Raw genomic sequence first — 14,540 nt, 5'->3', positions numbered from 1 at the left:
TGTTAACACTGGTTTGCAATGCCTCAGAGTTGCAAAGAATGCCCATTCCCTGTGGGGGCCTGAGTCTGCCTCTTCTGCCAGGCAGTCACCTTGCTTCCCTGCCCGGCCTCTTCCTTTTGGCTTGATTCGGACCACAGCCCTCTCTTACCCAGGGTTTACTGCTCTAGGAAACAGATACCAGTTTAAAAAAATCATTAGTCCCTTCCCAACACAGAGTCGGGGAGGAAACAGGCCACAATTTAGTTGCCCAGCACTAACTCCACCTGTTCCTGGAGACCAGCCTCCCTCCAGCCCACTGCTTTATTTAGGATGACACAATGAATAATACCTAGTCCTAGAAATCAGTCTTTTTGGTTGGTTTTGTATTATGTTGTACATCATTAAATACCTAAAAACAAAGGATATACAGTCTTGATGAATCTAATTTGCTAACTATTTTGATTCTTCAGAGAACTACTAATAAAAATTTAAAAGGTAAAAAAAAATGGCTTTCGTAGCCATTAACTGTGACTTTCCATGTGAATCAGTAGGATATGTAAATAGGGCATACTGGCCAATCCACAAAGGGACTGGCTAATCTCACCATTAAATTAAATTAAGCAGATTCATTAACAAACTGGGAGAATCTCACCACCAGCAAAGAAAAAGCAGAGAAGGCAGCTCACCCTATAAGGCTAGAAGTTTTTGCATCAGCCAGAACTACAGGAGAGCAGCAGTAACTGCAGCAGAGACCAGAAATCTGACTTGAAACAGAGCTGGCACTGGGACTGCTGGCCCTCAGAACTAGAGTTAGGACACTTTACCTAAGTTTGTTGTGGGACTAGGGATGGGAAAAGACACCATAATTGGCAGGACTATGTAACACTGACCTAAAGCCATGAGGCCTGTGAGCACACTTGAGAAGCTGTCTAGACGGAAAAGTTATATCCTGTGGCCAATTGAAATTGCACCCTGTTAACTTCCCTAATTAACCCCATAATTATAGAGTTCCTCTGTGAGCTACTGCAATAGATTCTGGACCCCATAGGATGGCGCTGGAATTAGTAAGAAGAGATGTGGGAGCCTTGGGTATATGCCTGACCTCATCAGAATTGGTTTTGGTTTTGTTTGGGGTTTTTTTTCTTTCTTTTTCTTTTTTTTTTTAGAATTGGTTTTGTTTTGTAGATGATGATGATGATGATGATAGTAGTTGCCCCTTGTAAAGGACAAATAAAAAAAAAAGAGAGAGCCCCTGCTCTTTTTACACTAGTCAATAAAAAAGTATATAGACATAAAAGCTTCAATGCACAATCAATCATGGGAATGGCATAAAATGAGGTAGTGTTTCCTTAGGTTGTCTTAGCTGGGGTTCAATTAACCAAAGCTAATAACTGTAACAACCAAGATAAGTGCTGTAAAAATAAGTATTAACATAAAACAAATAACGACAACTCAGTAACAAGAAGATAAAAATTTTATCAGTATATCAACAGGCAACATCATGATAGATGAAGAGAAGACTGAAGTTGTCAATGATTTCACCTCTCTTGGACTCACAATTGACACTATTAGTACCAGCAATTAAAAAATCAAAGGACATGTTGAACTGAAAAAATTAGCTGTCAAAGACCTCCTCAAAGTGTTAAGAATAATGATGTCAGTTTAAAGGCAAAGGTGAATCTGATTCAAGCCACGGTCTCTCCAATTACTAACTATGCATCTGAAAGTTGGACAATGACTAAGGGTAACAAGAATTGGTATCTTTGAGTTGTGGTGTTGAAGAAGAGTACTAAATATCCAACAGACTACCAAAGGAATTAAACTGTCTTGGAGGAAATATAACCAGTGTGCTTCCTGGAGGCAAAGGTGGTGAAACATCATCTTACATACTTTGGGAATGTTTGTTAGGAAGGGTCAGTCCTTGGAAAGAGACATCACGCCTGGAAAGATAAAGGGTCTGCAAAAGAGAGGCAAACTCTTAGCAAAAGAAAAGAAAATTCTCAACAAGATGAGACTGTAATAATGGGCTCAAGTATATTAGTGGTGGTAAGGATGGCAAAAGACAGACCAAGGTTTACATCCATTTTTCAGTCACTGTAAGTCGTAGTTAACTTGATGGCACATAACAACAAAAGTACATGGCAGACACTATTCATTTTTTTTTTTTATCTTGCCATCCTTATTAATTCACAGTACTTGTTATGTGTCATCGAGTTGACTAGGACTTATAGCCATCCTATGTACAACAGCTCTGAACCCTGCCCTATCCTGAGCCCATCTCAGTGATTCCAACATACCTGCCCCCATTACCCCAGTTACTGTGTCAAAACATCTCATCAAGGATCTTCCTCTCCTGCACCATCCCCCCCATCCTTCCAACCAAGGATGATGTCCTTCTCCACGGACTGTTCCCTCTTGGTCACATGCCCAAAGCATACAAGACGGAGCTTCACAAGCCTTGCCTCCAAGGAGCAGCTTGGTTTTATCCTTTCCAGGGCAGACCTGTTTGTTCTCTTGGCAATGCCTTGTATGTTCAATACTCTTCTTCAGCACCACAACTCAAAGGCATTCTTCTTCTGTCATCTTTAGTCATTGTCCAGCTCTCTGATGCACAGCAAGTAACTGTAATGACCATGGCCTGAACCAGGCGCACCTTAGTCTCTAGACTGACATCATTGTTTTTAAGCACTTTGGAGAGGTCTCTGGCAGCAGATTTCCCAGTTCAATTCATCTTTTGCTTTCCTGACTGTTGGTGTCAAGAGTGTTGAGGGTGGAGCCAAGCAAGCTGAAACTGCTAACAACCTCAATCTCTTCCTCTATTGCCACTGATACCTAAGCCCAGGGAGCTCTGGTGGCGTAGCGGCAAGAAGCTGTGCTGCAATCCTGAAGGTACGTGGTTCTAATCCATCAGCTGCTCCGTGAGAGAAAAATGGGCAACTCCTCCCGTGCAATTAAAACTACCGGAGGGTCAGCTATTGGTTGATTCTGACTCTAACATGCACAACAACAACAACCCAAACCCATCCCTCTTGCCCTACACACCAGGTGAAATAACAAAAAACAAGAACAATTAGTAGCAGGAATCTATCTTTACTGTTTCTACATTAATCCATTTAAACCTCATTACAATCTGCCAAAAGAAGCCAGGTGGCACACTTGGTTAAGTGCTGGGCTACTAACTAGAAGGTCCACAGCAGAACTCACTAGACTTTCCATGGGAGAAAAATGGGCGGTCTCGTTCAGTTAAGATTTAAAGCCTCAGACACCCGATGGAGGGTCACCGTGAGTCAGAACGTCCTCAGGCTCCTGACAGTGAAGCTTGGAAGTACGACGGTTAAGTGTTTAGTTAAGCGGCTTGGTGAAGCTGCTAAAAGAGGTCTGTTAGAGCCCAGTAACCACTCTGTGGGAGAAAAGCATGGTAATCTGAAAGATTACAATCATGGAAATTCCAGGTGGCAGTTACTCTGTCCTATAGCGTAAGTATGACTTGGAGTTGACTCGAGCACAAGTCAACAACAGAACCCTGTACAAGTCTCCAGGACTTCAATGTATAGACTGTAATACAATCTAAATTTCTTTGGTCTAGCTTCCCTAAGTACTAATCTTATGTGATAGAAAGTTGGAAGAGTTTACAAACTGACACAGTGACAACAATGGGCTTGGGCACCACAAAGATTGTGAAGATTGAGTAGAAGCCAGCAAGGTCTCAATCTGTTGTTCACAGGGTCACTATGTGTTCTGTCTCCATATCTTTTCAATCTAATATGCAACTGATGATTCAGAAGGCTAGACTCTATGAAGAAGAATGAGGCATTGAATCAAGACTCATCAACAACCTGCACTAGGCAGATAACACCACCTTGCTTGCCAAAACTAAGGAGGACCTGAAGTGTTTGCTACGAAAGGGCAAGGACTGTAGACTTCAATATGGATTGAAGCTCAACATCAAGAAGATAAAGATTCTCAGTACTGGGCTTATTGGCTACATCATGATAGATGGAGAAGAAATTGAAGTTGTTAACAATTTCAGCTTGCTCAGGTCTATAAACACTCTTGGCAACAACAGTAAGGAAATAAAAAGACAAGTTACTGCGGTAAAGTCTCCAGTCAAGGACCTCTCCAGAGTGCTAAGGAGCAATAAAGTTAAGTGTAGAGAATAAGGTACACCTAATCAGTCTTCTCAATTACTTGCTATGCATCTGAGAACTGGACAACGACTAATGATGACAGAAGAACTGAGCCTTTGAGCTGTGGTGCCAGAGAGGAGTATTGAACACCCTTGGACTGTCCAGAGAATAAACACGTCTGTCCTGGAGAGGATGAAATCAGGTTACTCATAGGAGGGGAGGACTGTAAAGCTCCAACTCACATTACTTTGAGCGTACTGCCAAGAGGGACCAGTCCTTGGAGAGGAATATCATGCTTAGAAGGGTGGAAAGTCAACGCAGGAGAGGAAGACCCTAGATGAAATGGACAGACCCAATGCTGGGGCCATGGGGACAAGTATATCAGAAACAGTATGATTGGCTCAAGATAGGACAGGTTTCAGAGCTATTGTTCATAGCGTTGATATGAGTCCTAGTTAACTTGGCACATGGCAGTAACAACATGCATCAGAAGTCTACTCAAAAGCACCCAAAAACACCTCTTAGTGATTTGCGGATAGTAAGTTGATAATTTCAGTATGTAAAAGGGATATATGTGAGTATCATTGCTCTGTGGGAGCAGAGAAAGAGCTAATAGAGAATTTTTTTAAAAAATTCTCTCACTGTCATCCATGTGACTGCAAGTCAGCTACCCTCCCTTGAATTTTGAAGGTTGTAATTCAGGAAGAGATAATCTTTATCCCAAGGAACCACTGACAGATTCAAATACTTTCACAGTCAAATCTTAACTCTGCAATTCCACACTTATCTGACACTATTCAACCTATTCAACCTTATCTCCACTCCAGCAGAACACTTTAAAGTAGTCAAACAAGCCTCTTCATTGTTCCTGGAGTGAAAATCCCTAGCCCTTGTCCACACAGTTCCTCTCTGCTTCAGATATGAGTTTTTTCAAACAGCCTTCCAGAAACACCGAGACCAAACTAACCTCTCCACTAAACTATAATAAAACTTGTCTTATACTACTTATTGTGATACCCACTATATATTCATCCCCTGACATATGCTACATACCAGCTATAAGCAACCAGAAAGCAAGCACTAGGTCTCACACTTTTCTTCCCCATGTTTAACACAAGTCTCTACCCAGGCATTTGATCAGCAAATGGAATTAATAGCTGAATGGATTAAACAAACCAAGACAAGTCCTGTTGGTTACTTTATGTGACAAAGCAGAACTGCTCTCTAGGGTTTTCAAGGCTGTGTTTTATTTTAATCAGAGTTCTAGGACTTTCCTCTTAAGTGTCTCTGCACTGCTCTCTAGGGTTTTCAAGGCTGTATATTCTTTGAATCAGAGTTCTAGGACTTTCCTCTTAAGTGTCTCTAGGTAGCTTTGAACCACCAACTCTTCGGTTACTAGAAGATATTTGTATTGCTTGGGGACTAGCTCTGAATTATGAGTGGTATAAATGAAATTATCTGTAAATACCCAATGATGGAGAAGAGTACTGAATATACCATGGACTGCTAGAACAGGTTCGTGCTGGAGAGGGTGAGACCAGGCTACTCCTTGGAGGCAAGGATTCTGAATCTGCATCTCACATATTTTAGGCATCTTGCAAGGAGGGTCCAGTCCTTGGAGAGGGATGTCATGCTTGGCCAAGAGAGTGGTGGGATAGCACAAGAGAAGACCCTCGATGAGATGGATTGATTCACTGACTTGGGTAATGGGGGTAGGTGTGTCAGAAACAGTAAGATTGGCAAAGGTTAGAGCAGGGTTTATGGCTGTTGTACACAGGGTCGTTAGGAGTCGCAGGTGACTTGATGGTACATAACAACCACCACCACCCAATTCTAGACAACACTGATACCCAATGAACTATCTAAGGTTGCATGAGCAACATGAACAATCTGCATTTCAAAGCAGTAGTTTCACTGTATTTTCAAAATAACCTTGTGTGTATGCACCCTTAAATTGGCTCAGATTCAGAAAAGTGACTTTCCTCAAGATCACAAAGCTATTAAATGACAAAACTGGGAATGGAGATGAGGCCAGAGTCTAAGGTTCTTCCCATCTTTTATCTCCTTTTTTCTGTAACCTTATTTGACAAAAATATTCAAAAGGGCAAGCAATTTTGGTAACAACAGAAATGGATATTCACCTAAAAAATGTTTTATAAAGTTCTGGAGGTTTTGTTTAACTCCTCAAGGCAAGTGATGATTTTCAAGGCGACATTTAAACCTCTTAATTCAATTCTTTGGTGAAATAAAAATCTCCATCTAAACCGAAAGTCAGTCTTCCCAAAGATCGAGCCCCAACTGTGCATTTATATTCTTAGCATTAGCTTACTTATCAAGGATAACAGTTTAAAAAAAGGAAGCAGCCTTCTGAAGACACAGCACTTGAGCCTCAAAGTCAACGGACAGGAGTTGCTAAACGTTAGAAACCATCTGTCTTCCCACACTTTTGCGTCCCCAGGAACCGAGTCTTTAAAAACTCCGTTATCTGTTGGACACTCCGACTTAACACTGAACCACAAAGGAGCTCAGTTCAGTGCAACCTCAACTCATGAATGACCACATTGTTGAGTTCTCTCCCTTCACACTGAAACTCAGAAATGGAAAGAGATGGGTATTGGATACAAACCTGAGTCAACTTCACTTGATAGGGCCAAGAAAAATTACTAACACGTCAAAGGCGCCCACCCAGTGCACCCCTCCACCTCCTCTTCAGACCTTCAGGCCAATCCAGGGACAGGAAGCAGCTCCCTTACCGTCGGGGCGTAGGTTTGAGCAGCCGCCAGCTCACTAGTGAATAATTTGCCTCAAAGTCTTAAGTGAGCATAGGAGCTGCAGGAGGGACCTTTCTTCCCACTGGCATTGGATTGGACTGCATCAAACCTCCAAGCTCAGCTGCGCCCCTCTGTTCCGCAGCCGCCCCCCACCCCGCCCCCAATTGAGCGGAACAGCAGCCCCCTGACGCCCACCCCCGCTCTCCAGGGAAGATGCAAAGCCGGAGAAAGGGAGCTGTAGCCTAAGGATCCCAGAGATTCCCCCCACTCCTCGTCCCCGCCGACTCGCCCTTAGCCCCAGCTCACCCAATTCTGTGCATTATTGCTCAGCTTCACTTTCTTGCACAGGCTCCCGGGCAACTCCATGGTTGCAGGATGCACTCCGACGCCAAGCTTCTCAGAGTCCAGAGGTTTGCAGGAGGAGGAGAGGCCGGCGTGGGCGGGGCGGGAGGAGGGAAGGGCCTCCTCTATTAGGGCGGGCACACGCTAAAATGCGCAAGCGCTGGAACTCCAAGTCCCTGTCATTGCGGCTCTTTCACAGTGGGTTCTGGGATTTGGCTGTGAGACTGAGCAAGGCGAGGGAATAAAACAATGAGCAAGACTCGGAAACTCGGCTTTAGCGCTTGCAAAATGGTGAGCGCTCCTTAATGGTCTTGCGGAAGAGTGAGACCTGGGCAGGAAGCCATAATGGAACCTGCGGGCCTGCCCCTGAGCTACGCATGCGCAGAAGGTGGACCCACGTCCCTGCTGCCTGGAAAAGCGAGGAGTTTGCCCTGCTCGCCACACTGCGCATGCTCCGCGTTTTCTCTGTAGAGGTGACGTGGTGTCTGTCCTCTGGCTTTTTCTCAGCCAACCCTAGAGCTTGTGTCCTGTTGCTTCACTCTGAGCTGATGTCAGTTTAGCTTCATTTTAAAATGTTTTCCATTCACACAAAGGGAAGAATTGACATATTAGATACTTCATTTGACCCACTTAAAATTGGGCTCCACACATGATTTTTTTTTTAAAGTTCCAACGATAAACATAAACAACTAACTTCTTGGCAGAAATTAATCGTTATTTGCAAAGTACCTCCTCCGAATCTTTGAGGGACTCTCTTCATCGCAAGAGGTTTCTGGCCAGTAAGTTCTTAATGAACTGTAATTAAGGCTTCTAATTTCCTGCAGAGAGTAAAACCAGGCTGCTCCTTGGAGGTAAGGATTTTGAAGCTCCACTTGACATTCTTTGGGTATAATACCAGAAGGGACCAGTCCTTGGAGAAGGTTATCATGCTTGCACAGATGGAGGGAAAGCACCAGAGAGGGAAGACCCTGGAGTGATGGATAGACTCAGGGTAATGGGGGTAGGTTGGGGTGGGGGGGAGACAATGAAATCAGCTCAGGATAAAGCAGGGTTCAGAGCTGTTGTACATAGGGTCACTGTGAGTCTCAAGCGACTCGAGAGCACGTACCAACAACATCAAGGCTTCAGTATTGCTAGTTGTTGAGGAAATCTTTGTTATTGTTAGGTGCCCTGGAGTTGGCTCAGACTCATAGAGACCGCTTGCTCAGCACCGTGCCTTCTTCACAAATATCCTCTGTGCTCTATTCCATCATTTGCAACCTTGCATCAATTTGTCTCATTAAGGAGTGTTTCCAAAAATTGACCCCTCCAGACTACATGTCCATAGAGAGTATCTGAGTGAGACAAGTCTCAGCATCCTTGTACTTTTTCTGTAACTGATTTGTTTGTCCTTTTCATGTGACTCATAAATGACCCTTCGGCGGGTTTTCAGAACTTGTAATTCTCGCGGGAGGAGACTGCCCATCTTTGTTCCATGGAGCAGTTGGATTTGAACTGCTGTCTTTAAATTGGCAGCACAACAACTTACCCACTAGACAACCAGAGCTTCCTGTCTCTTTGGCAGCCCACAGTATGTAAATTCAATACCTTTTGCCAACATCCCAATTCAATTGCCTAAATTCTTCTTTGGTATTCTTTGTTGACCTTTCATTTCCTCTTGATAACTTCTCATTTTTCTCAGTTATTACTTACACATTCCACGAGTCATGCTATATCTGTAAATGAAGATCCAGAATTATATAGATGGGTTTTTTCCATGCACTTCATTGCTATTTGTCGTGGAGTTGAAACCAATTCATAGTTGACCCTTCATCAGGCTTTCAGAGGTAAGAGGGGAAATTACCCATCCTTCTCCTGCAGAGCAGATGGTGGATTTTGAAACTCTTGCCTTTGTAACTACAGTACAGCTTCTTATGTCTAGGCCACCAGAGCTCTATTGTCCATTTCACTAAGGAACCATATTAAGGTCATACCCTGCTGCTACGCAGAGAATTTAGAGAACTCATTATTTCATAAGTGGGAGTCCTGTCCTGCTTCTTAGTCTGGAAGCTCAACTGAAATCTATCCACTATAGTTGACCCCAATCCTAGCTGAAATATTGTTAGCATCATAGCAACATATAAGCCACCACAGTATAGCAAGCAACCCAACAGATGAAAGGTGGGGAAAATCTTTAGAATACTGCAGTTCAGGCTTTTAGGAGAGCTGCTGGTTACCACTGGGCAGACTGCCCTTTTTTAGAGGCCACTTTTCAAATTCACTTTGCTATTGGTTGATAGGTAGAAAAGTGGGAAAGGGGTTGAGCTACAAGAGCTTCCTGGTAATTCCTCTCCCATCCCATTACTTGGAAAGCTATTTTTTCACTGGCTCTTCCTGTTTTCAAAATAGGTGCTTGCATGGCCTTTGTATATACACATATCAATCATCAATACCTTCATCTATTGTTTCATAATAAATAAAACCAAACCCAGTACCACTGAGTTGATTCTGAGTCATAGCTACCTTTCAGGCAGGTTTCGGAGACTCATAAGTCTTGCAGACTGAGTGCTTCTTAGAAAAATGAGGATGGTGACACTATCTCACATACTTTTGGGCATGTTATTAAGAAGAGTCAGCCCCCCTAAGGAAAGGCATCATAACTGGTAAGTGAGTAGAGGTTTAAGCAAAGGACAGGAAGATCCTCAGCAAGATGGAGTGTCAGTAGCTGCAAAAATGAGTTTAGGCCCAATGGGTTTTGTGAGTTTGTCACAGGATTGAGCAAGCTTTCATTCTGTTATGCAAAGGGTCACTGTCAGAGCTGACTCCATGGCACCAAACAATCACAACAAACCTTGACAGGAGTTCATGGCTTCATTTTTCTTCTACAGGAATGGCTGTTAAATTTTAAATCCCAACCTTTTAATTGTTGTTTTTGTTAAGTACCAACAAGTTGAGCACAACTTATAGCGACACAATGAACAAAGGAGCTGAACCCTGTTCTATAACTATTGTCATATCTCTAAGTTTATAGAGTTTCCAACGTCATGTTGTTATTTAGTAAGTGAATGCCACTCCTGCTTCCAAGCCTGTCTTAATCCGGGAGCTCTACCAAACACTGCCCTCCATGGGTCACCATTATGGCATTTGACACACTAGTGGCACAGTGTTCAGCATCACAGCAACCCCAGGTTACCTCAGTATCTAACCCTCAGATCAAATCCACTGCCACTGAGTGGATTTCTGTTTATATTGACCCTGAATAATATGTTATGGTTGTTAATTGCCATCAAGTTGGTTCTGATGAAAGAATCCCATCACGTTTTCAAAGCTGTCATTTTGGAAGCATATCTAACTTTTGTGACATGTATAGGAAACATCCACCACATGTCTGTAAGTTTCCCATTCTGTAGTGGCTTACGTGTTAGTGTGATATTGGAATTCATGCCATCTGTACTTCAAAAACTAGTAGAAACATCAACAGTGGACAGATTTCAGCAGAACTTCCAGACTAACACAAACTATAAGAAGCAGGACCAGCCATTCATTTCTGAAAGAAGAGTCCCTCAAAAATCCTCTAAATGACGGCAGAGCATTGTCCCATGTCATGCCAAAAAATGAGCCCTTCATTTCAGAAGGCACTCCGAACATGACTAGGGAAGAACTGCCTCCTCAAAGTGTTTTTATTGTTAGGTGCCCTCAAGTCCACTACAACTCATTGCAACAATACGAACAACAGATCTGAATTTTACCCAATCCCATTCTCATGATCTTTGTCATGCTCAAGTCCTTTGTTCTAGTCACTGTACCAAGCCTTCTAGTTGAGAGTCTCCCAACATGATGTGAGTTTTTTCCAAGTGTTTACCTCTTTTGATAACATGTCCAAGTATAAGAGGTGAGATTTCAGCATCATTGCCTCTAAGGCGCACCTTGGTTGCACTTAGTCCAAAGCAACTGTATTTGTTATTTTGAGTCCTTAGCATATTTAATACTTCTCACCAACATCACAATTCAAAGTTGTCAATTCTTCTTTGGTTTTCCTTATTCACTGTCTGAATTTCAGATGCATACAAAGCAATTGAAAATATCATGACTACAGTCGAGCACACCCTGGTCTTTAAACTGACATCCTTGCTCTTTAACACTTCGACGATGTCCTGACCAGCAGATTTCCCCAGTGCAATATTCTTTTGATTTCTTTACTACTGTCACCATTGGTACTGATTGTGGATTCAAATAAATGTAAATCCTTGGCAATATTACTCTTTCCTCCATCTATCATTATATGGCTTAGTATGTTAGTAGTTTCCTTGATGTTAAGTTGTGACCCATATTTAATACTATAGTCTTTGATCTTCTGCAGTAAGTGCTTCAAGTTTTCTTCACTTTCTGCAGCAAGGTTGTATCAGTTGGATAATGTGAGTTGGATGAGTCTTCCTCCAATTCTGATGCCACATGCTCTTACTGTCTACTTCTTGGATTTTTTTTCTTTTTTTTTTTCTTTTCTCAGCATATAGCATGAATAGGTATAAAGAAAGTATACAACCATCCCCGATTTTAAACCATGCATTATTCTGTTGTTCTGTTTAGTCAACAGCCTCTTGGTCTATGTATAGGTTTCACATAAGCACAATTAAGTGTTCTGATATTCCCATTCTTCTCCATGTTAACCATAATTGATTATTAACCATACAGTCAGGTGTTTTTGTGTAGTCAATAAAATACAAGTAAACCTCTTTCTTTTGCTTTTAGCCAAGATCTATTTGACACCAGCGATGATACCCTAGTTCCATGACCTCTTCTAAATCTATCTTGAATATCAGGCAGTTCTCTCTCAATAAAATCTAGCTATTTTTTAATACTCTACAGCAATAATTTCCTTCCATTGTTGTTAATATTGTTCCGTAATCTCCACATTCAGTTATATCTCCTTTTTGGGGAATAGGAACAAATATGGATCTCTTCCACTCATTTGGACATTTGTTTTCCAAATTTCTTAGCATAAACTGGTGAAAAGGACCAGAGTTGCATCTGTGTATTGAAACATGTCAATTGATATTCCATCAGTTTCTGGGACCTTCTCTCTCTCTTTTTTTATACTGGTTTATTTACAAAGTTCATATACATTGTTTTTCACACTGGATATTTCCCATTTCCTTCACACACACACACACACACACACACACACACACACACACCCTTCACCCATCAAATTGTGCGACCCTATGATTAACCACCCTCTACTCCCTGCCCTTCCTTACCCCCTCCCCCTCCCCCACTCCCTTGGACCTTCATACTCATTCTACAATAATGGTTTTATACAGTAATTGTCCTTATGGGACTGAGTTCACTCACCATAATGCTCTCTAGTCCCTCCTAAGTTATGTAGTGATTTACAAAATCATTGCTCCTGCATCCTGCATAGTATTCCATTGTGTGAATGTGCCATAGTTTCTGAATCCATTCTGTTGTGGTTGGATATTTGGGCTGTTTCCATGTTCTTGGAATGATAATAATGCTACTATGAACATTGGAGTACAAGTCTCAGTTTGGATCTCAATTCTCATTCTCTCAGTGTATATTTTAAGCAATGGAATAGCTGGGTCATATGGAATTTCTGTGTTCGGCTTTCTGAGGAAACACCAAATTACCTTCCAGAATGGTTGCACTATTTTACAATCCCACCAACAATGTATAAGAGTTCCTATCTTACCACATCCTCTCCAACATTTATTACTTGCTGCCCTGTTAATCTTTGCCACTGTTACTGGAGTGAGATGGTATCTCATTGTGGTTTTGATTTGCATCTCTCTTATTGCCAGTGATTTTGAGCATTTTTTTCATGTGTCTGTTGGCCATCCAAATATCTTCCTCTGTGAAAATTCTTTCCATGTATTTTACCCATTTTGTTATTGTGTTATCTGTCTTTTTTTCTTGTGGAGGCCTATTTGACGAATGCCTCCAGTGAAGCTTGGACTTCTTCCTTCATTCCCATGGTCTTATGTAGCTTCCTGAAATTCTTCAGTGTTGACTCATTTCTTGTTGGTACACTGACTGTGTGTTCTTTCCATTTGCTTTTGATTCTTCCTGCATCCTCCATGATTTTGCCCTAGAATCATTCATTATTGCAACTAGAGTCTTTAAAGTGTTCAGTTCTTTCCAGTTGAGAAATTTTGGGGAAGGAAGACAGTCAATGAAAGAAAGAAGTACCTTCAATGAGATAGATTGACATAGTGACTACCACAATGAATTTGAGCATGACAGAAATTAGGAAGATGGTGCAGGATAGGGCAATGTTCAGATTTATCATTCAGAGAGTTTTTATTATTCATTGTAAATTCAATGCCATCTTAATTATAGGTCATATTTTCCTTCTTTTTGTATATTTTATAATTTTATTCATTGTTATTAACTCTTCCTTTTTGAATACTGGCCACATAGATATCCCTGTTAGTAATCCTGAACTTTGTTCTGGGTCATTTTTACTTGGAAACATTTTAGTACTTCTGAAGCTTATTTTGTTATTACAGTGAGAGGAACCTCTAGTCTAGGGTGAATTTTGTCCCACAGTAGGAGCCCTAGTAGTATAATGGTTATACACTTGGCTGCTAATCAAAAGATTGACAGTTCAAACCTACAAGTTACTTTATGAAAGAAAACAATTTGGCTATTTATTTCTTCAAAAATCACAGCCTAGGAAACCATGTGGGATGGGTCTACATATCCTAAGGGTCACTGCGAATTAGGTTCAACCAGATAATGAAAAATACTGAGATAATTGCTCTCTGATTACTGGATGTTGACATTTTCCATTCTAATGGCTGGGAACACCCACTTTTTAACCCAAATATTCTCTCATCTGTTTCTTTTGTGTAATTCTTTCTTATGCTTCTTTTACTTTTCTCACATGCCTTTAATAGAGGTGGATTCTGCCAATCTTTGAACCTTCTGGGGTAATTCTTCCTATCTGGTACACTACCCAGTCTTCCAAACTCCCAGTTTCATCTCCTTAATTCAGAGGACTGCTGGTCTCCACCTAGCTGCTTCACCCTGCACTGTGGCCTGAAAAATTGCTGAGGCAATTGTAGAAATGATTTGCTTTGTTTCCTTGTCCCTGAGGAAACATTCTCCTGTGCTACCTAATACCCAATGTTTGGAAACCATAGCTTCATACACTTTTTCATTTTTTGTTATTTGTTTCAGGTCAAAGGATATATTCATTCTCTGATCTGCCCAAAAATGTGATAACTTTCAGATTTGTTCGTTTGTTTTTTTTTAAATTTTTTTAAATTAGGGGAGCTCTGGTGGCCTAGTGGCAAGGAGCTGCAACTACAATCCCAGAGGC

General features: G+C 41.6%; 1 protein-coding gene across 1 annotated transcript in view; it reads right to left on the bottom strand.

Annotated features, from left to right (window-relative positions):
• Positions 1–7,270, bottom strand: part of PAPSS1 (3'-phosphoadenosine 5'-phosphosulfate synthase 1) — a 168,553-nt gene extending 161,283 nt beyond the window's left edge. The window contains exon 1 of the mRNA XM_006881106.1: positions 7,184–7,270. Within this exon, the coding sequence (XP_006881168.1) occupies positions 7,184–7,243 (60 nt within the window). The 5' untranslated portion in view covers positions 7,244–7,270. The remainder of the gene's footprint in view (positions 1–7,183) is intronic.
• Between the last annotated feature and the right edge of the window lie 7,270 nt (positions 7,271–14,540).

Source organism: Elephantulus edwardii, unplaced genomic scaffold (assembly GCF_000299155.1).
Source record: "Elephantulus edwardii isolate Elephantulus edwardi_28Jun2011 unplaced genomic scaffold, EleEdw1.0 scaffold00012, whole genome shotgun sequence".
Lineage (NCBI taxonomy): Eukaryota > Metazoa > Chordata > Mammalia > Macroscelidea > Macroscelididae > Elephantulus > Elephantulus edwardii.
This window is presented reverse-complemented; position numbering and strand designations above follow the sequence as displayed.